The sequence below is a fragment of the Helianthus annuus genome, chromosome 3, assembly GCF_002127325.2.
Source record: "Helianthus annuus cultivar XRQ/B chromosome 3, HanXRQr2.0-SUNRISE, whole genome shotgun sequence".
NCBI classification, from domain to species: Eukaryota; Viridiplantae; Streptophyta; class Magnoliopsida; order Asterales; family Asteraceae; genus Helianthus; species Helianthus annuus.
In genome coordinates, this window is record NC_035435.2 from 38,993,095 (window position 1) to 39,019,018 (window position 25,924).

Genomic DNA, 25,924 nt, shown 5'->3' on the forward strand with positions numbered 1-25,924 from the left:
TAAATACTTAACAATAACGCAAGTCTCAAACAAATTATATTGCGAAGTACGAAATCATCAAACACCGCGGTTTCGCAAGACTTACAACGTTCAAAAGGTTGACGAATCATAACATTTAAACGAAAACGGGCATACCTAATCAAGTTTTTCTTACCTTGAAGCAATTAGTTATGCACTATCGACACCCCTCACAATGTCACTCATCTCTCGGCTAATGTATATATAATTTCGAGTGAACTCTCAAAACCGAACTATGAAACACACTATCATAAGCTTGTACGTCAATCAAATCTCCACCTAAATGTTAGAATTCAACACGGATCAAGAGGACTTAAATGGGTAGGTAAGGGCTAAAGGTAGGTTTTATATATATATATATATATATATATATATATATATATATATATAGGAAGAAGTGGCTAAACACGTAATCACACGATAAACCGGATAAGCACGAAACAAAACACTAACATATTAGTCATTTCGACCCACAACTTTATTCTATTTTTTTCTTTTTCTCATCTTTTGCTTCTTTTTTTTCATTTTTCTCTTTTTTTTTCTTTTTTTCTCTTATTTTTTTTCATTTTGTTTTTTTTTTCAAATATAATAATCACGTAACACGATCCGGCTATCAAATCACAAACGGGTAACAAACGAATAGCTAGGCTCAAAGTGGTGTATCTAAGGGTAGTGGCGAAACGGGTCAAACACAAAGGCTATATAAACAAGGTGATCCTTTCAATGTAGGATGAAAGACCACTAAAAAAAATACGAAATAAAATCCTAATAATATACAAAAATACAACGAATCGGAAAGGACTTAGCTGGTTAGGATAAAAATCAGTGCCAGCTGCGCGCGTCTTCAATCTGAACTCGTACACGATCGTATAGCATTTCCTTCGCGATCGTATCTAAAACCAATATACCGGGGCTGCCCTTTACAATATAGTATAAGCTCGAAATCGTCGTCCGAATGGAGATTGAGTACGGGCGGTATCCTCCAAACCTGCACAAACAAAACAAAGCAAACCCAAGCATAACATCGACTCTAAACAAAAACCGACTCAAGACTGACTCAACAATAAAATGAAAGAAAATATACAAAACTCTACAAAAAAAAATATACCTACACCTCATGTGCTAACCTTTGGGGAATCAACTGTCGTCCCCTGTGTCTCGTCAGCTCCCTCGGATGGATCGAGATAAATCATCTCGTCCTCGCGATCATCTAACGTCCCTCCAAAGTAGTGCTTAAGACGGTGACCGTTCACCTTCCAAGCACGTCCATCGTCCGCCTCGATCTCTACCGTCACATACGGGAATACCTCTCTAATCACAAACGGACCAGACCATCGGGATTTTAACTTACCCGGGAATAACCTCAATCGCGAATTATAAAGCAAGACACGATCCCCACACTTAAATTCTTTCACACTCTTAATGTGGCGGTCGTGCAACTGCTTAGTCTTTTCCTTGTAAGCCCACGACTTCTCGTATGCTTCATCACGCAACTCTTCTAACTCATGTATCTGGAGAAACCGTTTCTTACCCGTGGCGTCCATATCAAGATTGACCTTTCGCAAGGCCCAATACGCCCGGTGCTCCAACTCAACCGGAAGATGACACGCTTTCCCATAAATCATCCTAAAGGGTGTGGTCCTGATAGGTGTCTTATAAGCAGTACGGAAAGCCAAGAGTGCGTCATCTAAATTGTCGGCCCAGTCAATGCGGCTCTGTCCTACAGTCTTCTCTAGGATACGTTTAATGCCACAATTGGCATTCTCCACCTGTCCACTCGTCTGAGGGTGATAGGCAGTCGAGAGCCGATGGGTGACCCCATAGCGCTTCAACACCTTCTCCATCTGCGAGTTACAGAAATGGGTGCCATGATCACTAATGATGGCCTTAGGAGTGTCGCATCTAGCAAACAACTCTCTCAGAAACTTCACTACAACCCTTGCACTATTAGTGGCCAAAGCTTTCGCCTCTACCCAGTTAGAAACATAATCGATAGCTACAAGGATGTAACGACTCCCACGTGACATGGGGAAGGGTCCCAGATATCAAAAATCTCCACCACCTGGATGGGGTTTTGGGGCATCTCATTCCGGGATGAGATGCTGCCGGCTCTCTGGCAAGCATCACAACTACGAACAAACTCGTGGGCGTCCCTAAAGATGGTGGGCCAATAAAACCCCGAATCAAACACTCTCTTAGCGGTATACGCTCCCCCGTAGTGGCCACCAGCCAGCCCTGAATGATAATGCTTAAGAATACTACGATTCTCGGGTGTAGTCACACACCTAACCATCAAGTACCACAGGAGTCTCGAGCATATCTTCAAGCAAAAGGAATTGAACATGCGTCAATGACGATGGGTCGAGTTACTGAACGATTACGAATGTGCCATCAAGTACCATCCGGGCAAAGCCAATGTTGTGGCTGACGCCCTCAGTCGAAAAGATATTGCACCTAGACGCGTGCGAGCACTACAACTTACCATCCAGTCTAGTCTTCCTGCACAGATACGAGATGCTCAGGTGGAAGCATTGAAACCAAAAAACGTCAGGGCTGAAGCCTTACGCGGCTCGAGGCAACGGTTAGAACAAAAGGAAGACGACGCCTAATACGTAACAGGGCGCATCTGGGTCCCTCTCTATGGCAGCTTACGAGAACTTGTGATGGATGAAGCGCACAAGTCTCGCTACTCGGTACATCCTGGTTCAGATAAGATGTACCACGATCTCAGAACTACGTATTGGTGGCCTAGTATGAAAGCCCACATAGCAACTTATGTCAGCAAGTGTTTAACCTGTGCGAGAGTCAAGACAGAATACCAGAAACCATCGGGCCTACTCCAGCAACCAAAGATACCACAATGGAAATGGGAGGAAATTTCCATGGATTTTGTTACTGGCCTGCCTAGATCTCAGCGTGGAAATGATACTATTTGGGTGATCGTGGATCGACTCACTAAGTCTGCACACTTCTTGGCTATCAAGGAAACAGACAAGTTCTCTACCTTAGCAGACATCTACTTGAAAGAAGTGGTTTCGAGGCACGGGGTGCCAACCTCCATTATTTCGGATCGTGATGCACGATTTACTTCAGAACTGTGGCAAGCGATGCACAAATCTTTTGGCTCTCGATTAGACATGAGCACAACTTATCACCCTCAGACGGATGGGCAGTCTGAGCGATTGCTAGGAGGGGATGCAGTGGTGGAGCTAGCCCATTAATGCTAGGAGAAAATAGCTACCTAGGTCTAGAATCCTACCCATAACTTAAAACTCTCGGAATTGGATAATGGAATAGCTACCGGGTTCCTAAAAATACGACTAACTCAAGAAAACCCTAAAGACCGCTAGATCACCTCCCAGTCTCACTAACACCTCTCGGACAATCCTAAAGTGGACGTGTAAATCACCGGTTACTAGATCAGATCACCTTCCGGTCTCACTTCACTAGGGAATGCTAAGGTACCCAAATGACTCGCTCACCTCCCGGTCTCGCTAATCATAACACACCCTAAAGTACACCCTAAAGTATGAAGGGGTAATCTAAGGTTGATGATAATAACTCAAATTTGCTAGGAACTAAGGAAATCAAGCTAGGTTCACCTCCCGGTCTCACCTTTACCCAAAACCTAAGAACTAGACAAACTGACACTCTATCTCCTCCCGGTCTCAAGAGTGGCAAAACACTAATTTCAAAGACTCACAAGTTTGCTTATAGGGTTATCTAAGACAAGAAACCTCTAGATTATACCACTAACACAAAGACTATGGAAAATCACGTGTAACCCTAGATCTGAAACTACCAAAGTAACAAACGTAGAGAAAACGCAAAGCAACAATCATGCAATTCAATTACTAGTAGCATTCATACGCATTATCATCAACAACACAAAGATATTTTACCAAAACATTAAGCAAAAAATTATATTATCCAAAACCCAAAAATTATAAGTCACAGAATATTCATCAATATGACCTAGGTAGCATAAAAGTTTAGCTACTCATGTCCAAAAACGAAACAAGCATAGATTCTAAGTTCAACATAACAAAAAACATGTCCAAATAATTTATCAAAACTAGGTTCAACATGAAAGTTATGAAGAAACTATAAAAAATACACGTGTAAAATCAAACTCGTAGCGTCTCTAGCTTTAATCTGACTCCTAAGCACTTAGAACTCTTGGGAACTACCCAAAATCGCCTGATGCCTCTTTTCTTTCTCCCTTGCGTCTCCTATTGCTGCCGTCTTTCTTGCACAATAGGCATATCTCCCCTCCTAGAAATCCCTCACGTCCATTATATATATCTTCTTTTAGGGCTAATTTTGTTATTGTTATAATCCACTTCACAATTTGTTTCAAAGGCCCAAAGAAAACAAAACTATTCCCAACTGCCTTACGTAAACATGGCTGGTAGCGGCCCACTTTTTTTTCCAACTTGATGTTGTCGTGGACATTCATGTAAACTGCTCGGCGCTCGAAGATCGTTCGATGATCGTTCGAAAAAGCTCGGAAATATGCTCGTTCGATTCATTGCTCGGTTAAAACCGAGCCGAGCAGCTCGGTTCGGTTTAAAAACGAACCGAGCACGAGCATAGGTACGCTCGCTCGTCGCTCGTTCGGTTTTGATCGAATTTATTATTATTATTATATATATTATATTTATTAAATATATATTATATTTATTAATATATTATATTTATTAAATATAATAAAGATGTTGAACCTGTAATTCTTCTAGCTTTAACTAATTTTTTAATTTATTAATTTGTAGGATGTCTTCTCATAAGGCATCAAATGTAATAGAGAATACTGTTGAGTTAAGTGATGGGAAGAGTGTTGAGTTGGAAGATGAAATGAAAGACGTGAGAGATATGTGGACAGATTTTTGCACCTAAAAGAGCCGAAAGAGGGGTATTTTTTGGGTTTGAATTGATGTTGCTGTATTCAAATTTTATGTTTTGAAATCAGTTCTTGATTAAAGATGTCTAGAATGACTTCAACGCGTGTTTTGGAAGTTATTTTGCATTTTAGATGTTCTTAAACATTAAACATTTGGATGACATTTTGTCTTTATTTTTATGGGACTTTTTATGTTTGTATTTTGGCTAAATAAAACTGAGCAAAAACGAACCGAACCGAGCGGCTCGGTTCCAAACCGAACCGAGCACGAGCATAAGATTTCCGCTCGATTACTTAAATCCGAACCGAACCGAGCGGCTCGGTTTCAAACCGAACCGAGCACGAGCAGACCTCCGTTCGGTTCGGTTCGGCTCATGAACACCCCTACGTGAATTCCATTTTTTCATGGAATTAATTCCAAGTTTCACAAGATTTACACTTTAGCCCCTTGACTTATGTGAACTATTTTTTAAGAACTTTTCTTTAATTTTGATTTAGCGCTTCGTCTTTCAGCTTCATTTAATATTTCCCGATTCTTCGTGCATTGATCGTTTAAGCTCGTTTTTTTATTCCTTTTTGCACCGGGACCTGTAATAATAATAAATAATAAAATATATGTCTAAATATTATAAAAAATGACTCTAAACTATAAAAATAAAATACAAAATACACGGGTAAATGACGGTGTTTTTCAACACATCAACACACATGATCCGGATAATCCCGATGTCGAAATCCCATGGGCTAATGCATGTAGACCGTTTCAGCTAGATTCTCATGTAAAAAGGCATTGGTCACATTAAGTTGGTGAATGTTCCATGAATGAGAAAGAGCTAAAGATAACACCAACCGGGTAGTTGTTGGTTTGACAACCAGACTAAAAGTTTCCCCACAGTCAATACTCACCTGTTGTTTTCGATCGTCACATACGAACTGAGCCTTATAATGTTCAAGACTTCCATCCGATTTAAATTTGTGCTTAAAAAGCCACATGCTGCGAAAAATGTTCATATCTGGTATTTTAGTAACAAGTTCCCAGGTCTCATTTTTAATGAGAGCACTAAATTTATCGTTCATAGCATTATCCTCTTAACATCTGTTGACTAACGCTTTTAACTTCTGTTGACTAACCCTTTTAACAGGGGTTGACTAACATCTGATACTTAACATCTCTCAACGTGGCAACATCTGTTGGGGATAATGGATGATAGTTGTTAGGAAACCTCTATTGGAATGCAACAGAGGTTTTTAACAGTCGATAGACAACAGTGGTTAGGCTATCAACATAATGGAACTCCTGTTGAATAAACCTATTGACTATTAATTTATATCAATTTTGTAAGTCTGTACTAATCATTTTTTTACTTTCTATTAAAATGTGTTATGCATGGCTTTCTAAAAACCACCCGTGTTTGCACACGAGTTTTACTACTAGTTAGTGTAATATGATAATTAGATGATGCAGTGGCGGAGCTAGCCCATTAATTTAGTGGTATCTCAAAAAAAAAAAAAAACCGTGCAGTCATACAATAATAAAAAAATGATAATAAATAAAGTAAAACAAATACCTAATAAATTTGTCCTCTTTTTTTTTCATCGCTTGAAATCATTCTATCGCATTGTAATTCTGTGACGTTCTGTTTCTTACATTGCCTTCCACACACAAAACAAAAGGATATTTTATTATTTTGGGGCTTGGGTTATATATGTCAATTGGGTCTCTTTCAATTATATTATACTTAATTTGGGTCAACTCTATCATTTGTGATTAATTATTATACAAGTCTAGTGTTGTAAATGTTTGGTGTTATATAAATTTGGAATTTTAATAAATTAAAGTATCCTATTTATTTAGGGATATCCTTGTATTTATTCAGTGGTATCCTTTACATAAAACCAAAAAAAATTACACTACGAAGATGGAGTTGAGACGTAGCCCGTAATACCCCTCTTAATACTATACCTCCGCCCTGAGTTGATGTCTTCTCAGTTCTCAGCAAACATCATATATCTTTGCAATTAACACATTTTTAATAGAATCGAAAACAGATCTTCACATATTTAATAAATAAAATTCATTGCTAATTGCTTCATAACGACTACAATGAAATTATAAACGGTATGGACATACAATACACAACTAAAAGTGAATTCATCAAAACAAAATTTACAAAACATTTGATAGTGTGCAAGTTGTTCAGATACACATTATAAAAGTAGCTCGTGTTCAGAAAGACACATTTTTCATTGTCTCCTTATTTATCGATTGAAATAATATTAAAAAAGGTTAAGGAGATTAGATTGAAGATCCTATACATTAATTCAAAAGTGTGAGAATTGTGAGAAATATTGTGGAAATTACATGTATCCTCAATATAAATTAATTCAAAAGGGTAAACAAGTAATTTTCTTATTGATTTAATTAATTGATAACCTTCCATAACCGCCACCCTTAATTATAGGAATACGAATTAAGAATTAATCTACGAATTTGTGTCATCTCGTTCAACAATTATTAATTCTGAAGATCGCAGAATGAAAATTTATATAGTGTTACATAGTGTTATATAGTGTTATATAGTGCTTTTTGGTGTTATATAGTGTTATATGATGAATGTATAGTGTTATATGGTGTTATATGGTATTATATGGTGTTATATAGTGTTATAGTGTTATATTTTTCTGATACCATGTCTATGATAGATGTATAGTGTTATATGAGTGGGGATTCTACGGAAAGTGTGTTTTTCCTAGAAAGTCTAGAAAGCGATCTGGGCCATCCAATGGGTGTGTTTAATGGTTGAGATCATCTTGGTGGCATTTTGGTAATATGTGTTTCTTAAAAATAGGATTATTTAATTAATCAGGGGTAGATATGTCATTTAGCTTGTTTTAAATATGGAAATAATTGTCATTCCATAACCACCCCACATTTCATGCGATTTTCTCTCTCTCTCTCTCTCTCCCTTTCTCTCTCTCTCTCTCTCTCTCTCTCTCTCTCTCTCTTCCTTCTATCCTTCATGAAGAAACACATCAAGAAAACAAATCGTATTAATCTGCTTGCTGTTAAAACACAGCGTCAAGAAATCCTCCAGCATTACCAGCATGGATGGTAAAACACAGCGTATGAATCTGCTTGCTGTTAAAACACAACTGTATGAATCTGAATGCTAAAACACAACTATATGAATCTGCTTGCTGTTAAAACACAAATGTATGAATCTGAATGCTAAAACACAACTGTATAAATCTGCTTGTTGTTAAAACACAACTGTATGAATCTGAATGCTAAAACACAACTGTATGAATCTGCTTGCTGTTAAAACACAACTATATGAATCTGCTTGCTGTTAAAACACAAATGTATGAATCTACTTGCTGTTAAAACACAAATGTATGAATCTGAATGCTAAAACACAACTGTATGAATCTGCTTGCTGTTAAAACACAACTGTATGAATCTGAATGCTAAAACACAACTGTATGAATCTGCTTGCTGCTAAAACACAACTGTATTAATTTGCTTGCTGTTAAAACACATCGTCAAGAAAACGGAGATGATATGAACAGTATTTGAATGGTGACGATGAACTCGGAGATAGTGGAGATGGAGAAGTGTTTGATGATGACGAAGACGAAGAAGGAGAAGGTTGCGAAATACAAAAAATCTTGGAGAAACAGTTTCCATAATTATAGGCATTGTTAATTAATGAGAGATAAAATTACAAAAATAAAATAAAATGTCAAATTACACAAATGCCCTTTTAGTTAAAATCCCTCCATGCCACGTGTCACATTCTTATTGCTTCCTAGACTTTCTAGGAAAAACCCACTTTCTACCCAACTCCTCCTTTAGTGTTATATATTGTTATACAGTGTTACATAGTGTTATATGGTGTTACATAATATTATACGGTATTATATGGTGTTATATAGTGTTATATGATAGATGTATAGTGTTATATATTTCTTGTAGCAATTACATATTTCTGGATTTTTTAGAATGTCCAGATTTTAGAATAAGTTTAAAATTGAATCGCTAGAATTTAGGAGTGAATCTCTAGATTTTAGGAGAGGTTACCTAATTTGAAACATATACAAAGACACTATTACCCATACAATTTTCAAATCAGTCCAAATAATTAAAACATAATTTATAATTTGGTCCCTATTGATCTCAACCATTAGATCAAAGATCTAATGGTTTAAAACACTTCTGACACTTCTCACACATTAGACACTTTGTACACTATTCCTACCCAAGGAGATCATTTACCAAGTTAATATTAGACCTGATTTAAAATTGTGTCTTATGCCCGGCTCAATGCCTGTTACCTTGTTAATTATTACCCAGTGGATTTTTTAAATACATTTCTTACTATTGTAAATATTTTTATAATTTATGCAAGCAAATTAAAAATAGACAAAATTTTATAAATCAACTATTATGTTATACCTAAACTGTACTTCAATCATTTCACTATGAAATCGGCAAACCCCAAACTTTATGTTCATGTTTTGTAACATTCTATATCCTTTACAACTAACGTCGTCCAAAAACTTAGTTAAGTTACCTCACATGCTTTGCATGGGAGGATACTATGGTCTTTTATAACATAAAGGTTGACTTGTGCAAAAAGATTATTTATAACATAAAGTTTGATTTGTGCAAAATGTTATTATATATGTAGTAAAATATCTTTTTACAAAAACATTATTATTTGTTAATAATTATATATTTATATATCTAAACATATATAAAAAGTAGTTTTAAATTTATTTTATAAAAATTCTGATTTTAATATTTTTTATAAAATAAATAATGATGACAAGATAAATTACTTTTTATATAAAGTATAACTAAAACACAAATTCTCTTACATTAAAGTTATTGTGATATCTCGAATATTTTTATAATTATATATATTATAACGGACGTTTTAAAACTTCTCAAATTAAAAGGTATTTTTATGTATATGTAAGTAAGTGTTTATAAAATCAAAATATTACACAAATTTATATCAATAAAAGAAACTAATAAATTAATTTGACATTTAAAAAAAAACTTTAATAAACTTTAGTTAACAAATTCTAGATGTATAATATGTAAATAATACTAATACAAATGCAATAGGAAATAATAGAATATCTTAAACGGCATATATATTTTTAATGTTGCATTTGTATTATTTACGTATTATATATTTAGAATTTGTTTACTGCAGTTTATTAACGATTTTTTAAACGTCAAATTAATTTACTAGTTTATGTTATCGATATAAATTTGTCTATATTTTGTTTTTATAAACACATACTTACATATACATAAAAATACCTTTTAGTTTGAGTAGTTGCAAAACATCACTTATAATTATAAAAATATTCCGGATATTACAATAACTTTATTTTAAAAGAATTTGTGTTTTATTTATCCTTTATATAAAAAGTAATTTATCTTGTCATTATTATTTACTTTATAAAAAGAGTAAATTGCCAAAATCGTTCCTGAGGTTTGGTCATGTTTGTTATTTTCATACAAAACAACTTTTTTGTACCATATATTCCTTCATTTTTGAGATTTTTTTCCATTTTCATACAAACGTCTATTTTTTTTTTTTTTTGCCAAAATTGTTCCTGAGATTTGGAATTTTTTGCCATTTTCATCCAAATGTCTGAGAGAAAAAATAAAATAAATTAGACGTTTGGATGAAAATGGCAAAAATCCCAAAAGTGGAGGACTATATTGTATAAAAAAGTTGTTTTGGATGCCCTAGCCTCAAGGACGATTTTGGCAATTTACTCTTATAAAAATATTAAAAATCTAAATATTTATAAAATAAATTTAAAACTTTTTTTATATATAAATATATAATTATTAACAAATAATAATGTTTTTGCAAAAAAAAAAAAGAAAACTATATATATAATAACATTTTTTGCAAAAATCAACCTTTATGTTTAAATAATCTTTTTGCACAAATCAACCTTTATGTAATCTAAGTAGTACTTTGCATGTGAGGTAACTTAACAGAGTTTTTAGATTACGTTAGTTGTAAAGGTTATAGAACGTTACAAAACATGAACATAAAGGTTGGGTTTTGCTGATTTCACAGTGAAATGTATGAAGTGCGGTTTAGGTATAACACAAAGGTTGATTTATGCAATTTAGTCTTAAAAATATAAAAAGCTACTTAGTGAAATAATATACAAATTTTATTACACAACTACAAAAGAAAATGTTTACAGGTATACTTCGGGTAGATACGTATGTGAGCTTCGGTAATTGTGACCGGTATCATTTAATACCATACACTACTAGAAAATAAGGTTTTTGCCACCGCATCATAGGTCACAAAATGGTCACAATTACCATGTTGCCACTGTTTTGCAACCGAAAGTGCGATGGCAAAAACACCCGTGTCAATTGCCCTGTTGCCACCATATAGCCACCACTTTTATATTTTGCCACTAGATTTTTGCCACCACAAAAATGGTGAAAAGAATTTGCGACCGCTCTTGTTTTTCTACATGACGTGACTTTTTGCTACCGAGTTGCCACGGTTGTTTTGCCATGGTTTTGATACCATTTAGCCACCAATATTACCACAATTTAGCCACCAATTTGCTACCACCATTTAGTTGTAGCATTGAACATTTGTCACCAGTTAGCCACCGCTTGCATTCATTATTTGCTACCATTTTGCAACCACATTGAATATTTGCTACCACATATGTTTCCCTGTTTCCACATTTCCCATTGTTTCCCTGCTTTTTTCATCACATTTACTTTTCAATAAAATTGCAAAATTACATAAACACTGAAATAAAATTATTAAATCCCAAAATTATACAAAACACTTTTGTTATAGTCTTTGCGGTTTCGAATCATATGAAACATTCTAATTACAAACACCAACTAAAACATCAAATAACCGAAATTATCCTAATACGATAAATATCGAAACATTTTGGCCTATCTTAGAACAATAGTTGTTATCATAGCTTCAGTTTGTCACATCTTATTAAGCATCGTATCTTTATCCACCTTATCCTTTTCTTTTACAACCAACGACCCTGCAATAATTCCATTTACTTTTATTTTTCATCATCCTTTTCCTCAACGAGCTCCTTGATAACCAAGTTTGCCTTCTTCAATCTACAAAAAAACTAATGAAGAATCCAAAAGTCAGGATTAAAGAAAACTGGTAACGGGTCAAGTTGGTTGACGAAGAACAAAATCCAATCTTAGCCTATATAACTAGTTTATCAAATTCATAAAGAGAAGTACAAATTATTTAAATATTATTTAATTTAATTTAACCCAACCAAGCCCATATAACATACCCTATTGATCAAGTACTATATTTGTCTATCATTCAACATTAGAGAAACTGAGTAGCATATAGTGAATTTTTTTACTAACTGTTTCTACTTACACAACAAATGAACTAACATACCCATTATTATAGTTTTAACCAATGTGTTTTTTTCTAAATATAATTAGCAAAACAAATAAACCAACATACCCGTTACTTTAACCAATGTTTTCTCCTAGACATACTTAGCATAAAAGCTAAATTAACATACCTGTTGATGGAGGGTGTGAAACCCGAGTGTTAACGTGCTTATTTTGTGTGATTTATTTCCGTTTACGTGATTATATGTTTTGAATATGTTCACTACGAGCTTTCGTGAATTTACAGGTTAATCGCGTAATATGGTGAGGTTAGAGTGGTTAGATATGAAACGGAATGGCCGAAGTTGATAAACATAGTAAATGGTGTTGTTTGGGATTAGTATCGGACATGCTAGCTTGGAGTTGCGAGAAATGTAAAAGTGTGAAGTGTAGGGGGCAAGTGCTAATGGCTGAAAGTTGAAATCCAATGCACAAGTGGACAGAAGGTATACAACGTAACCTACGGTAATAACCGTAGGCTACGGTTGAGGCTAAAAGACATGCACGAATACATGGGGAACAAGATTGACAGCAACTAATTATTATTGGTTAATATATTTCACCTTAAATAATTATTGAGGATATATCATAATTGAGGGAAAGGTACTAGGAACGAATTGGGAGGAGCAATACACGCAGACCAAGGGGTTTTGTTAGTCAACAATATCATCAATCACTTTTTATGCCATAATGCACAAAGGTCAGACATCATCATCACGCATTGAGGAGGGTTTATTGGCAGGTAATCACGTGCATGTGTGTGGACTTTTTGGCCTAATGAGTTTATTAATCAAGAAGGGAATAAGATAAGAGGTTTTTGGCACGTGGACTTGAGGTGGGCTATCTTCAGCCATTCCCTCGACATATGGGACTTGAGGGGATTTGTTATTTTTGGATTGGGCCGACATCTTGGACTTTAGTGGGAAGCAGACTTCGAAAAGAAAAGAGGGACATGTGGACTCATTGGTGAACGGTTTTTGGATAATACAAATCACAAGTGGGCCGAGACTTGGGGCAGCGTGAACTTTGAGATGAATTGGGATTTTACTATTTTGAAAAAAAAAAACAACAATCATCATTATCTCGACGGCAGGAGGGGAGGACGGAAGCGATTGAAGATCATCAACCCATCATGAGTGGCTAGTCTTTTTAGTGGTTTCCTTCGGATGAAGGGTTTTTGTAAGTTAACTAATTTTATGTGTTTGGTGACAATCGTTTGACTCAGTGATCTAAGCATTCGATGCTTTTCACTTGTGCTTTAGTTGATTAATTGTAATCGATTGCATTTGCTTAACCTTAGTCTTTGATCATTCAGTTCCCGAGAGTTCTAGTAATTGGGATATATTTGTTATGGGATTAGGGTTGGTAATTGTGATTGGTAACCACTAGATAACCTCCCGTTATGTATTGACCGGAGTACTTAGTCTTTGGTTATCACAATTAGTTGATTAGGTTAGTCCACTTATGTCTATGTAAGTGTTCGATTAAACACATAATTGAAGTTACTGCAAAACCTGAAATCTGGAGGAACCATTGTTCTCTCCTACTGATTTAAACTTCACTTTTAGTTTGTAATTTTAGATAATCAATCAACTCACAACAAAGCTTTATTTTTATTTTTTTTCTTTTCGTCTTAGTTAATCAACACTTAACCTTATAACACTTTCCACAATCCTCTTCTGGTTCGATATCCGACTTATCCTATCTACATAGTTTAGTTGGTTTTTGCATGTCCTTAACGACAGACATCAAAATGGCGCCGTTGCCGGGGAGGCGTGTGCAAAGTGTTTAGTGTTAAGTTTTTAGTAAAATAGATAAAAAAAAATCAAAAAAAATTCAAAAAAAAAAAAAAATCTAAAAATAGTATCTTATTCGTCACATATTCCACTGTTTGCTTTTACATTGGGTATACTAGTTTTGTCTGTGCATATTTATTGCAGATCTTATTATGGAAAGTGCTTACTGGTCATGCCGAGGTTGTGGTAGTCCATGTCACACGCGTGACGATTGTCCTGTGTTCCGGAAAATGTGTGAGGACGAACAAAGGAGAGCAGATGAGTTGGATTTTTATTCTGATGATGATGTCCACCCATACTATTCTTATTCTGATTCGCAGCGAGTTGCATATGATTACCAATCAGATACAAATTATTTTTATGATGAGCAGACATGGTATGAGAGTAGTTATGATCCGGGGATGGTACAAAGCGTGAGTTACCAAGAGGAGTATGACCATTGTTATAATGAATACTCTCAATTTTCTTATGAAGACCATCCAGTACACTATCAGGATGCCTATCATACCCAGTATACAGTTGATCAGGGTGAGACTGAATGTGCACCCCAGTCAGATAGTTACTATCAATCACCCGAATTTAGAAGTCTTATGGAATATATAAGACAAAGAGAGCTGACATACATTGAAGAGCAATTGGCGAAACCTGACTTGTCAAGAGAGGACCAGTTGGAGATGTGGATTACGAAGTATAACCTTTTGATGGTTGAAGTGAAGGACGATGGGCCAAGAATGACTCCAATGGAAAAACGCCAAGCCAGGGATAGATGGGTGTCTCTACAGATGTCTCTTTCTCAAGTAAGGGATGAGGTTGTGGAGGTTAATACCACACCGGTGATTCCCCCAATTGCTGAACAGTCAGATGTGGAGAAAATTGTAGAAGGTGATGACGTGAAAGAAGACATTCCACAAAATAAGTGTGGGGATGCACATATAGAGATGAAGAAGGTGGCGGTGAAGGACATCAGGCGGATCATCATAAAGTGGTTGTGCAACAATCCAACTTATCTGCTGATATTGAATAAAAAGAAACGCTTATGGAGAGTAAACTATCGAGTGTATGTTGGGAACTCGATAGGAAAGTGTGGATTGAGGCCGGATTGTAGTGCTTCAGTAGACATCTTGATAAAAATTAGACCCCGCTGGATCAACGATGTCAGGTACTGTGCATTCATGGGAAATACAAGGGGTAAGTGTGCATTGAGACCACCGTAACGCATATCAGGTATGGTCTGGCTGAAGACCTAAAACTTAGCGCTCTCGGGAGGCAGCCCGAGGATGTAGAGTTTGTATTGTATTTTGGTTTGTCTCGTTTTGGTGTGTTTGTGTTTTGACAGGTTACTACGTTTAATTCCCGCGGATGCAATGATTCAAGTGTGGGGATGTTTGGCAACATCCCTGGTGAGATCTCAAAGAATCTATGAGGGGCGTATGTTCCGGTTAGATCGCAGCAGCTACACCGCCACAGACACTCACTTGTTTTCTGATCAGGTGCATGTGTCTATCTATCTTGTGTTTTATTTGTTTTCGTGTATTTGGTGGTGTGAAATTTTTGTGTTGGGAGTGGTTTTATGTGTCGAGTCGTCTAGTTGTTAGCCGTTCATGGTTTGCGGGTGGTATCTCTCAGGTTATGACTATAAATTGCACCATACATTGGGGACAATGTATCCCAAGTGTGGGGATGCGGTAACTCGAGAGAGGGTTGGTAAGATTGTGATCTTAAATGCTTGAAGGGTTGAAATTGGGCTAAAATTGAAAAATTTTGTCACAAGTATGCTTGAACTACATGAAAACGAACATTTTCAATCGCTAAAGGGTTCCTACTGATATTAAACTAACTTAGATCCCTAGTCATGGTTGTCCCTTTAAGTTGCATGAGAGTATTTCTGGCAAGTTAAAAAAAATAGTTGAGAAGAGATGCCTAACTAGGGGTAACATGCTTTAGGAATTACACATGCTACGTGTCGGTAACCTATATTCCCTTTATTCGGTGAGATATTTGAGCCTACTTAGTGATAGTTGAATTACAATAAATGTTCAATTGTTAAGAGTAGGCCATATGTTGCTTTGTGTTAGAACTTGTGTGGTTTGATACGTGCCGAGACTGTGGTTTAGCGTATGCACATAAATGATAAAGGCATTAGGATCCCTTCGTTGTTTCATATGTTGATGTTGATTCCACCCACCTTAGTTAACCATGTTGAGCCTTTTACCCTTCGTTTGCTACTCCTTGTTTGACCTGTTTGATTACCAACTATGAATGACAAGAATGTTTAGAAATATGTTATGAAAAAAAAAGAAAAAAAAATTGAAAAAAAAAAAGAGAAAAGAATGAAAGAAAAAAAACATAAATCATTGCTATGTTCGTGTTCAATAAATGGGTTGAAAAATAACCCAATGTGTTAGTAGTTATTGTGAAAAAGTTGTCATGGTTTGGTATATTCATTTGTGTTCGCCAATAAATATAAAAAAGCCAAAAATATTTCCCTACCTTTACCCTTAACCCAAAACCCAAAACCCAAAAGTCCTTTTGATATGTGTTACGTTACTTGATACAGTGGAGGTATGATTGCTATACAAGCTTATGATTACAAGGTAGCATATTTGGTTTTGAGTGAATTACATACTAGCACATTACATGCTAGTCTTGATAAAACCGAGAGGAGTGATTATTGTGAGGGGCATGTGGCATGTGTGTAGTAATATAAGCATGTTAGGTTTAGTTAGACAAGTCTTAAATTGTTTTAAACGCTTATCACTTATTTGTCAGATTGTCAACCTCGATTGTGTCAGTCTATGGGACGGGTATGACTTTGGATCTTAACTTGATAATTCGGTAAGGTATTTCATGGTGATTTGTTAATTAGGTGAGTAATGTTTGTAATGGTTGCTTGAGGACAATCAAGGTTAAGTGTGGGGATGTGATGGAGGGTATGAAACCCGAGTGTTAACGTGCTTATTTTGTGTGATTTATTTCCGTTTACGTGATTATATGTTTTGAATATGTTCACTACGAGCTTTCGTGAATTTACAGGTTAATCGCGTAATATGGTGAGGTTAGAGTGGTTAGATATGAAACGGAATGGCCGAAGTTGATAAACATAGTAAATGGTGTTGTTCGGGATTAGTATCGGACATGCTAGCTTGGAGTTGCGAGAAATGTAAAAGTGTGAAGTGTAGGGGGCAAGTGCTAATGACTGAAAGTTGAAATCCAATGCACAGTGGACAGAAGGTATACAACGTAACCTACGGTAATAACCGTAGGCTACGGTTGAGGCTAAAAGACATGCACGAATACATGGGGAACAAGATTGACAGCAACTAATTATTATTGGTTAATATATTTCACCTTAAATAATTATTGAGGATATATCACAATTGAGGGAAAGGTACTAGGAACGAATTGGGAGGAGCAATACACGCAGACCAAGGGGTTTTGTTAGTCAACAATATCATCAATCACTTTTTATGCCATAATGCACAAAGGTCAGACATCATCATCACGCATTGAGGAGGGTTTATTGGCAGGTAATCACGTGCATGTGTGTGGACTTTTTGGCCCAATGAGTTTATTAATCAAGAAGGGAATAAGATAAGAGGTTTTTGGCACGTGGACTTGAGGTGGGCTATCTTCAGCCATTCCCTCGACATATGGGACTTGAGGGGATTTGTTATTTTTGGATTGGGCCGACATCTTGGACTTTAGTGGGAAGCAGACTTCGAAAAGAAAAGAGGGACATGTGGACTCATTGGTGAACGGTTTTTGGATAATACAAATCACAAGTGGGCCCACCTTCGATTGGCTCTACACAAGGTCCACAGGTTAAGGCAAATTTAGGCCATCCTCAACATGAGTCTAAAACTATTGATTTAAATTGTGTGGCCTCATCTCGTGATCAATCATCTTCCTCAAATGATGATATGCCTCCAGATGTCACCCAGGTTATTTTCCCGGATGTCGATGAACCTTCAGCGGTTCCCAATGCAGCCGAGGTTCGGTTAGATGCAGATTTGGATGATACTTTGGTAGTAACCGAATCTCCTCTGGTAACAGAGGTTGATCTGACAACTCAGGTGGGGGCTATTATTGGAATCAAAATGGACGGATTCGAAAATGATACTGCAAATCTGATTATTGGTGAGGAGGCTGAAACTGGTTATCAATGAATATTTTATCCGTCAATCTCAGGGGAGTCCGAAATTCCCGAAAATTAGACTGGATTCGTGGCCTAAAAACGAGTAACAAGGTACACTTCTTGGCGATTCAAGAGTCTAAACTGAAGGATTCTTTTGATTTCGGTTTTAATCTACTGTGGGGGAGGTCGGATTTCGAAAGAGCTGTGGTCGATTCTCATGGGAGGTCGGGGGGCTTAGTTTCGATGTGGGATCCGTCCTTGCTCAATTGTGACGAAGTGATAAAGGATAGATTTTTTCTCTGTGTTGGTGGGACTCTTGTGGCCTCTGGGACTCGTATAAACCTCGTCAATGTTTATGCGCCAAACATACCGGTGGCCAGAAGAGTTTTGTGGGAAGAGTTGGTTAGTTTGAGGAATTCACGACAGGGATTGTGGGTCTTTATGGGGGACTTCAACGACGTCAGGAGTCCGGAGGAGCGGTTTAACTCAGAGTACGTGGCATCAAATGCCGAGGCTTTCAATGATTTCATACTTGCGGCGGCGCTTCTCGAACCGAATATGGGAGGAGCAAGGTTTACATATATGTCTGATCAAGGAGATAAGTTAAGCAAACTTGATCGGTTCCTGGTGTGTATCGGACTCGTGGAAAATTGGCCTACGGTTGCCGTACAAGCCCTCGACAGAGCTTACACGGATCATAGGCCTTTGCTTCTCACTATGGTTCCGTCGGACTACGGACACATTCCATTCAGGTTCTATAATTCTTGGTTCGAGTTACATGGCTTTGTTGATTTTGTTCTTGAGAAATGTAGGTCGTTCTCATTTGACGGTCCAGCAGACTTAGCTTTGGCAACAAAGCTAAGGTGGCTGAAAAACAGGATAAAGGAATGGATTTCTAATGATAGGCGGGAGCGTGAGGAACAATATTGGTTTCGAAAAAATCGGGTACGAATGATAGAAATTTTGGCGGAGGACAGATATTTGAACCAACTGGAATTAGAGATGAGAACAACCGATAAGCATTTCATTATGGAATATGAGCGGCTTAAGGAGCTTGATACGAAACAAAAATCACGGGTTAGGTGGGGGCTTGAAGGGGACGAGAACACTCGATACTTTCATAGCACTGTCAATGCAAATATTAGTTCTAACAGTATCAATGGGGTTCTCATAGATGGTGTCTGGGAAACGAATCCAACTGTTGTCAAACAACATTTCTTTGGGTTTTACGAATCAATATTTGCCGAACCAGTGTCTGTTAGACCATCAATCTCCTGTCCAAATATTTCGGTCCTTTCGGATGAAGACGCAAGCTCTCTCATTAGTCCGTTTTCGTTGAGAGAAATCAAGGACGCCGTTTGGGATTGTGACGGTGACCGTGCCCCGGGTCCGGACGGGTTTAACTTCAAATTTATCAAACGATGCTGGAGTGGCTTGGAGGGGGATTTTGCTAAGATTTTTGAGGAGTTCTTTGTTAACCCACATATTAATCGTAGTTGCACGTCCTCTTTCATTGCCTTGATCCCGAAGGTTAAAGACCCGATGAGGCCTTCTGATTTTAGACCGATTAGTCTAATTGGGTGTATAAACAAGGTAATCTCAAAAGTATTGGTTAACCGGCTCAAGCGGGTAATTGGCAAGGTTATTTCTGAGGAGCAGACGGCCTTCCTTAAAGGTAGAAGCATAACGGATGGGCCGTTAATCCTAAATGAGCTTTTTGCATGGATGAAATCGACAAAAAAAATGGGCATGTTCTATAAAGTAGATATTCATAAGGCGTATGACTCTCTTCATTGGGGATTTCTAAGGTCCATCATGGAACAAATGGGATTCCCGATGAAATGGTGTGATTGGATTATGGCGACCCTTTGCTCAGCAAGGGCATCAGTGTTAGTGAATGGGTCACCAACACCAGAATTTGATTGTTCTCGTGGCCTTCGTCAAGGGGATCCTCTATCCCCGTTTCTTTTTGTAATAGCCATGGAGGCTTTGACTGGAATTATGAAGAAGGCCTCTATGGCAGGATTGTATCACGGCATCCGATGCAATACTAGCGGCCCAATCTTGTCCCATTTTTTATATGCTGATGACGTAGTTTTTCTTGGCGAATGGTCTACAACTAATGCACTTAATTTGAGAAGAATACTTAGGTGCTTTAACCTGGCATCCGGTCTTAGAGTGAACCTTTCAAAATGCAGCCTATATGGGGTTGGAGTTGGAGACCATGAGGTAAGTGATATGGCATATGTGCTCCGGTGTCGTGCCGGTTCATTCCCTTTTCGATATCTCGGGCTTCTGGTAGGAGCTAACATGAACTTAGTTAAGAATTGGGATCCCGTCATCAAATTGTTTAAGAACCGATTATCTATTTGGAAGGCAAAAACCCTCTCTTTTGGGGGCAGGATAACGTTGATTAAGTCGGTTCTTAGCGCTCTTCCTACTTATTTTTTTTCTCTATATAAGGCACCTCTTCAAGTCTTGAAGCAATTAGAGAGATTAAGGAGGGTGTTCTTTTGGGGTGGGTCGGAGGAAAAGGCGAAACTAAATTGGACGGCATGGGAAAAAACTATAGGCCCAATCGAGTATGGTGGCTTGGGTTTTGGGTCATTACAAGACGCCAACTTAGCAATGCTCTCAAAGTGGTGGTGGAGATTCAAAGTTGATAGAAACGGGTTATGGAGGAAGGTGATCTGGGCTCTACACCAAAGCTCACGTGCGTGGACTTTTATCCCTACAAAGGTTTCTATAACTGGCCCTTGGAAACAGATAACTAGATGTGCAGGAATTTTGGAAACTAGAGGCATTGACTTGTCTAAATCCATCATCGGCATTCTTGGGTCTGGGGTGGACATATATTTCTGGGTCGATATCTGGTTTGGAACGGAACCGTTGGCTTCCCTTTTCCCAAATCTTTTTGCAATCGAAAGGAACAAGTTATGCTCTGTGGCAGCCCGTGTCCAGGAGTTCGGAGTATGCCAGTGGTCATGGAAGAGAATTCCAGCAGGTACGGTAGAAATTGGTGAGCTGCACCAGCTTAGTTCACTTTTATTGTCAGTCTCCACTTCCTCGGAAACTGATATTTGGCAGTGGATCCACCACCCATCAGGTTCGTTTTCTGTTAACAGTGTAAAAAAAAAGATCCAAAGTCATGGTCACGTTATGCCAAATTATGTTATTAAATGGAATAACTGGGTTCCGAAAAAAATTGGGATTGTCGCTTGGCGGGCTGAAGGTGAACGGTTACCTACGAGGAAGGCGCTAGCCAGAAGAGGAAGCCCGGTATCAACGACGGTATGTGCGTTGTGTGGCGAGCTCGAAGAGACATGTGAACATCTGTTTGTAACATGCCAATTTGCTCAAATTATTTGGCATGTTATTGGGCAGTGGTGTAAATACCCAGCTCTATATGCTTTTTGCTTTAGGGATGTGTTGGACTTTTATAAATGGGCTCCAGGAGGTAAGAAGAAAAGAAAGGCATTCCAAGCCATAACTTTGATAACCATCTGGTGCATTTGGAAACAAAGGAATGAGATAGTTTATGGTGGGTCACAACTGTCCGTAGCTAATGTGGTTGAGGAGATAAAATCTAGGAGCTTTTTCTGGGTCAGAATTCGAGCAAAGGAGTTAAACATCACATGGGATGCCTGGAAGAAATTTGATGTATTTTAATTTTTAATTCTCTGTTGAGGAGTTTGGCTGCTTGGTGAAGAGCCTTGCTTGGTGTATACATATTGTGTGTGATTGTAATTTTGGTGCTAGCATCTAGCTAGATTTAATAAAATTTATGTTGGCCGTTCAAAAAAAAAAAAAAAAAAAAAAAAACAAGTGGGCCGAGACTTGGGGCAGCGTGAACTTTGAGATGAATTGGGATTTTACTATTTTGAAAAAAAAAACAACAATCATCATTATCTCGACGGCAGGAGGGGAGGACGGAAGCGATTGAAGATCATCAACCCATCATGAGCGGCTAGTCTTTTTAGTGGTTTCCTTCGGATGAAGGGTTTTTGTAAGTTAACTAATTTTATGTGTTTGGTGACAATCGTTTGACTCAGTGATCTAAGCATTCGATGCTTTTCACTTGTGCTTTAGTTGATTAATTGTAATCGATTGCATTTGCTTAACCTTAGTCTTTGATCATTCAGTTCCCGAGAGTTCTAGTAATTGGGATATATTTGTTATGGGATTAGGGTTGGTAATTGTGATTGGTAACCACTAGATAACCTCCCGTTATGTATTGACCGGAGTACTTAGTCTTTGGTTATCACAATTAGTTGATTAGGTTAGTCCACTTATGTCTATGTAAGTGTTCGATTAAACACATAATTGAAGTTACTGCAAAACCTGAAATCTGGAGGAACCATTGTTCTCTCCTACTGATTTAAACTTCACTTTTAGTTTGTAATTTTAGATAATCAATCAACTCACAACAAAGCTTTATTTTTATTTTTTTTTCTTTTCGTCTTAGTTAATCAACACTTAACCTTATAACACTTTCCACAATCCTCCTCTGGTTCGATATCCGACTTATCCTATCTACATAGTTTAGTTGGTTTTTGCATGTCCTTAACGACAGACATCACCTGTATTATAGTCATAACCAATGTCATAGGTAGTTTTTGGTCTTGTCGTCTATTCTACCTGTGGACCACTAGCCATACAAGCACACATTATCTTATAGAGATAGATAATCTCATTTATTTCTTGTTATCATAATGTGAAAGGATGGGGACTCTATTAACAGGATATCAAGTAAAAAATAGTCTTCAACATTATTATTAGGTTGGTAGATGGGTGAGCTGGGTGATAGGTAAAAATAGGATTGAAACGGCTCAGTTTTTGTGTGGGCCAAAAGGTTTAGGTTGGTCGACCAAGAAAACTTCTCATCCATTCATCTATTTTTATTTATAATTAATTAACTAATGTTTTAGAGAGCTTTAGAGAGACCCCAATGTTTGTTTAGTTAATATTTATATTTGACCAAAATTTGAGATCAACATACCCGTCCCAATTGACCCATTTGGAACAAGGTGAACCCACACTACCACTGGTGTATGATTAGAATATAAAATATTTTAATCCACATTTGTTGGTTGCTCTCTAGGAGAGCTTGGATAAACTACATCATCAAAAGAACAGCTGTAACATTAAAATGAGGCCTAAAAACTTACATGTAAATTTAAGTTTGGAAAAATGAAGGTTGAGGAAATCCCCTATGCTCATGACTCCAAACTCACCAAATTGCAATCCAATAAAGCCCCTAATTTTGATAAGCTGGGTGTGGAAAAGATTAAATACAGATGATTAAATTATAAATGATTAAGTCATAGATGTTACCTAACGACCAAAGCAAAATATAGAGCAGTTTTTTGTTCAAGGAATCCAACTTCTTCAGTGATCTGGTACAAGCATTTTATCGAACACCTGAGCTGCACTACAAATATATTAGTTTTAAAACTTAAATCTATACATTATTAAGTGGAGAAAATCAAATAATCAACAAATTGATCATATCTATTAATTTCTAACATTTAAATCAAACGCAAAGAATCTGAATATGTAAACCTTGCGATTCTGCGAAAAAATTGAAAAAAAAATGTTTCAAAAACTATAGCTAGTTTGTTTGAAGACGCGATTGTAAAACCTTAATGTTCACATGCTGGGGCATAAGCTGAGCGCCTTGAACATGGTGTTGGCTAATTTAGCAAGATGTCAATCTCATAAGGATCAAATCAGTTCCATTTATATTTCAAAAAATGACCATTTTTCTATTATTTCGACAATCATATGATCATTCAAGACTTAAGTCTTTTACATGATATCAGTTAGTTAATCGAACAAATACATAACTTCATAAAAATGGGCAAAGAAGAAGGTATCAAGTACCTGTAATTTGGGGCAGAGTGCTTCTAACAGTCCTTTGACCTTCTATCCTTGCTGATACAAAATAATATCCATGTTTAGCCTCCATAATTGCACTTATAGAATCCTAATCTCTTTAAACCATGGAAAAACACAATGTTTACAGTGTTGATTAGTATCTTATTATGAAATTATAAATCTTCAAGATCTAATCGGTTTCAGTCTGAACTAGGCTCTGTATCCAATAATTCATAAACATTAAATTTACTAGAACTCAAAACAATATTTAGCCAAAAAAAATAATAATAAATCTACACCAAAGGCTACCCAGTCTTATAATCTACTGATTTAGAGTGAACAAATTCAGTTAGAACCTTCAAGGGGTGAGGCACTGGTAAGCATTTGAGTCCCTCTAGAGAGGTCTTAGGCTCGAATCCAACTTCCACTGGTTTTATGCCTTGAACCCCTTTGAAGGCCACATGTTCAACGCAAATTGCATCTGATCTCATCTTATTGACTGAACCTATAATCAACACAAGCATTTAGCATCTATATAATACCCCAAAAAAACATCTGAAACATGAAAGAATCCTTGATTCCATGTTTATAAACATCATCAGTTTGGTTTCAAGATCGAGACCAATCCTACAAAAATCAAGATCCATTTCAGATGTTTTCAATCACTCATGAAAACCTAACTGATCTTACCAAGAACTCAGATTCCCAATGCCAATATCTAGGGTTTCTAATCTACCCATAATATTTTATAAATACAAACCAATAAAATCAAGATATAGATAAACTACAAGTTTATGCAAACATAAACTATAATTTTTTAGTAAAAGCAAACACCCAAAAAAATCACATAGAAATTCAAAAGTCGGAGTCTTTAAGTGAAATAAGTCCTCATGGAAAGGAGCAATTATCTAAGTAGCAACTATCTATCCATACTAGAAATCTTGAAAAGAACAATATTTAATTCATTTGAAGAACAAGAAGATGAATTTAGGCTTGATGGAGTGACGTCACTTGAGATTAATTTTTAGAAAAGGCATAGGATTAAAAAGTCATTGAGAAATCAAGAACCATACCTTGGAATGGTGAAGTAGTATAACCCTAATATGTGGACAGGACAAAGTCGATGATTGTGTTCTTTGATTCAGACATGGAATGGTGTATAGGGGCTATCAAAAGATTAATATCTTTCTTGGAGTAAAATTGGATTAAAACCCTAATTAATGGAGAGGCGGGTTACACGAAACGTGGTTAATACATGGCGCGCCGAATTGAAAATTAAAATAAACCCGCTCAAATTTCATTGGTCGCAAATACGGTGGCAATTCAATCACACCTTTTTATTTTTAGATGATTTAGCCACGTTATTTTATAAATTATTATTTTTCTCATGAATTTGCAACCGAAAATAAATGGTCACAAAAATTTTGACCGCTTAGCTACCATGCCAAATCAGATATGTTTAATTCACATTGTGGTGGGAAATTGGTGGCTAAATTTGCTACGGTTTTTTTTTTTGTGGCAAATTTTGGTAACAATTGTCTAATTTTCTAGTATACTCATCTCATACCTAAAAAAACATTTAAAACTAATCTCATACCAGAATCCATTGCATTCAGTCCCAAATGTTTTGGGTTTTAGGTTGGTCCATCGGGTTCAAGTTTGTTTGCCATCGATACATAGTGAACAAGTAACTCTCTGAAAAGCCACAAGGTCTATGGAGAGACGATTACAGTGAAGACATT

The 25,924-nt window shown here is 36.8% G+C and overlaps 1 protein-coding gene across 21 annotated transcripts; it reads right to left on the reverse strand.

The window, feature by feature from the left end:
• Positions 1-11,731: 11,731 nt before the first annotated feature.
• On the reverse strand, positions 11,732-25,491 carry LOC110878280. 21 transcript variants are annotated; one of them, XM_022126560.2, is made up of 7 exons: positions 25,256-25,490; positions 24,539-24,687; positions 24,189-24,239; positions 23,640-23,736; positions 23,474-23,562; positions 16,356-16,423; positions 11,751-12,085 (listed from the first exon to the last, which is right to left on the reverse strand). In XM_022126560.2, exons 2-7 carry the CDS (start codon positions 24,564-24,566, stop codon positions 12,014-12,016), a joined length of 405 nt encoding a protein of 134 aa, XP_021982252.1. In that variant the 5' UTR covers positions 24,567-24,687; positions 25,256-25,490; the 3' UTR covers positions 11,751-12,013. The 21 variants fall into 21 exon arrangements, 4 of the variants coding, with proteins under 4 accessions (XP_021982252.1, XP_021982251.1, XP_021982253.1 ...); XM_022126559.2 differs by having other exon boundaries at positions 24,189-24,298; XR_004889427.1 differs by lacking the exon at positions 16,356-16,423 and having other exon boundaries at positions 11,732-12,085; positions 23,474-23,576; positions 25,256-25,491.
• Between the last annotated feature and the right edge of the window lie 433 nt (positions 25,492-25,924).

What these genes read in the sequence shown, in the direction of transcription:
- LOC110878280 (XM_022126559.2), bottom strand. Translation starts at nt 24,273, where the DNA reads ATGGAGGCTAAACATGGATATTATTTTGTATCAGCAAGGATAGAAGGT. An exon ending in CACTCTGCCCCAAATTACAG is followed by an intron (nt 23,737 to 24,188) that starts GTACTTGATACC and finishes ATATATTTGTAG; the next exon opens with TGCAGCTCAGGTGTTCGATA. An exon ending in TTCCAAACTTAAATTTACAT is followed by an intron (nt 16,424 to 23,473) that starts GTAAGTTTTTAG and finishes TGTCATTCATAG; the next exon opens with TTGGTAATCAAACAGGTCAA.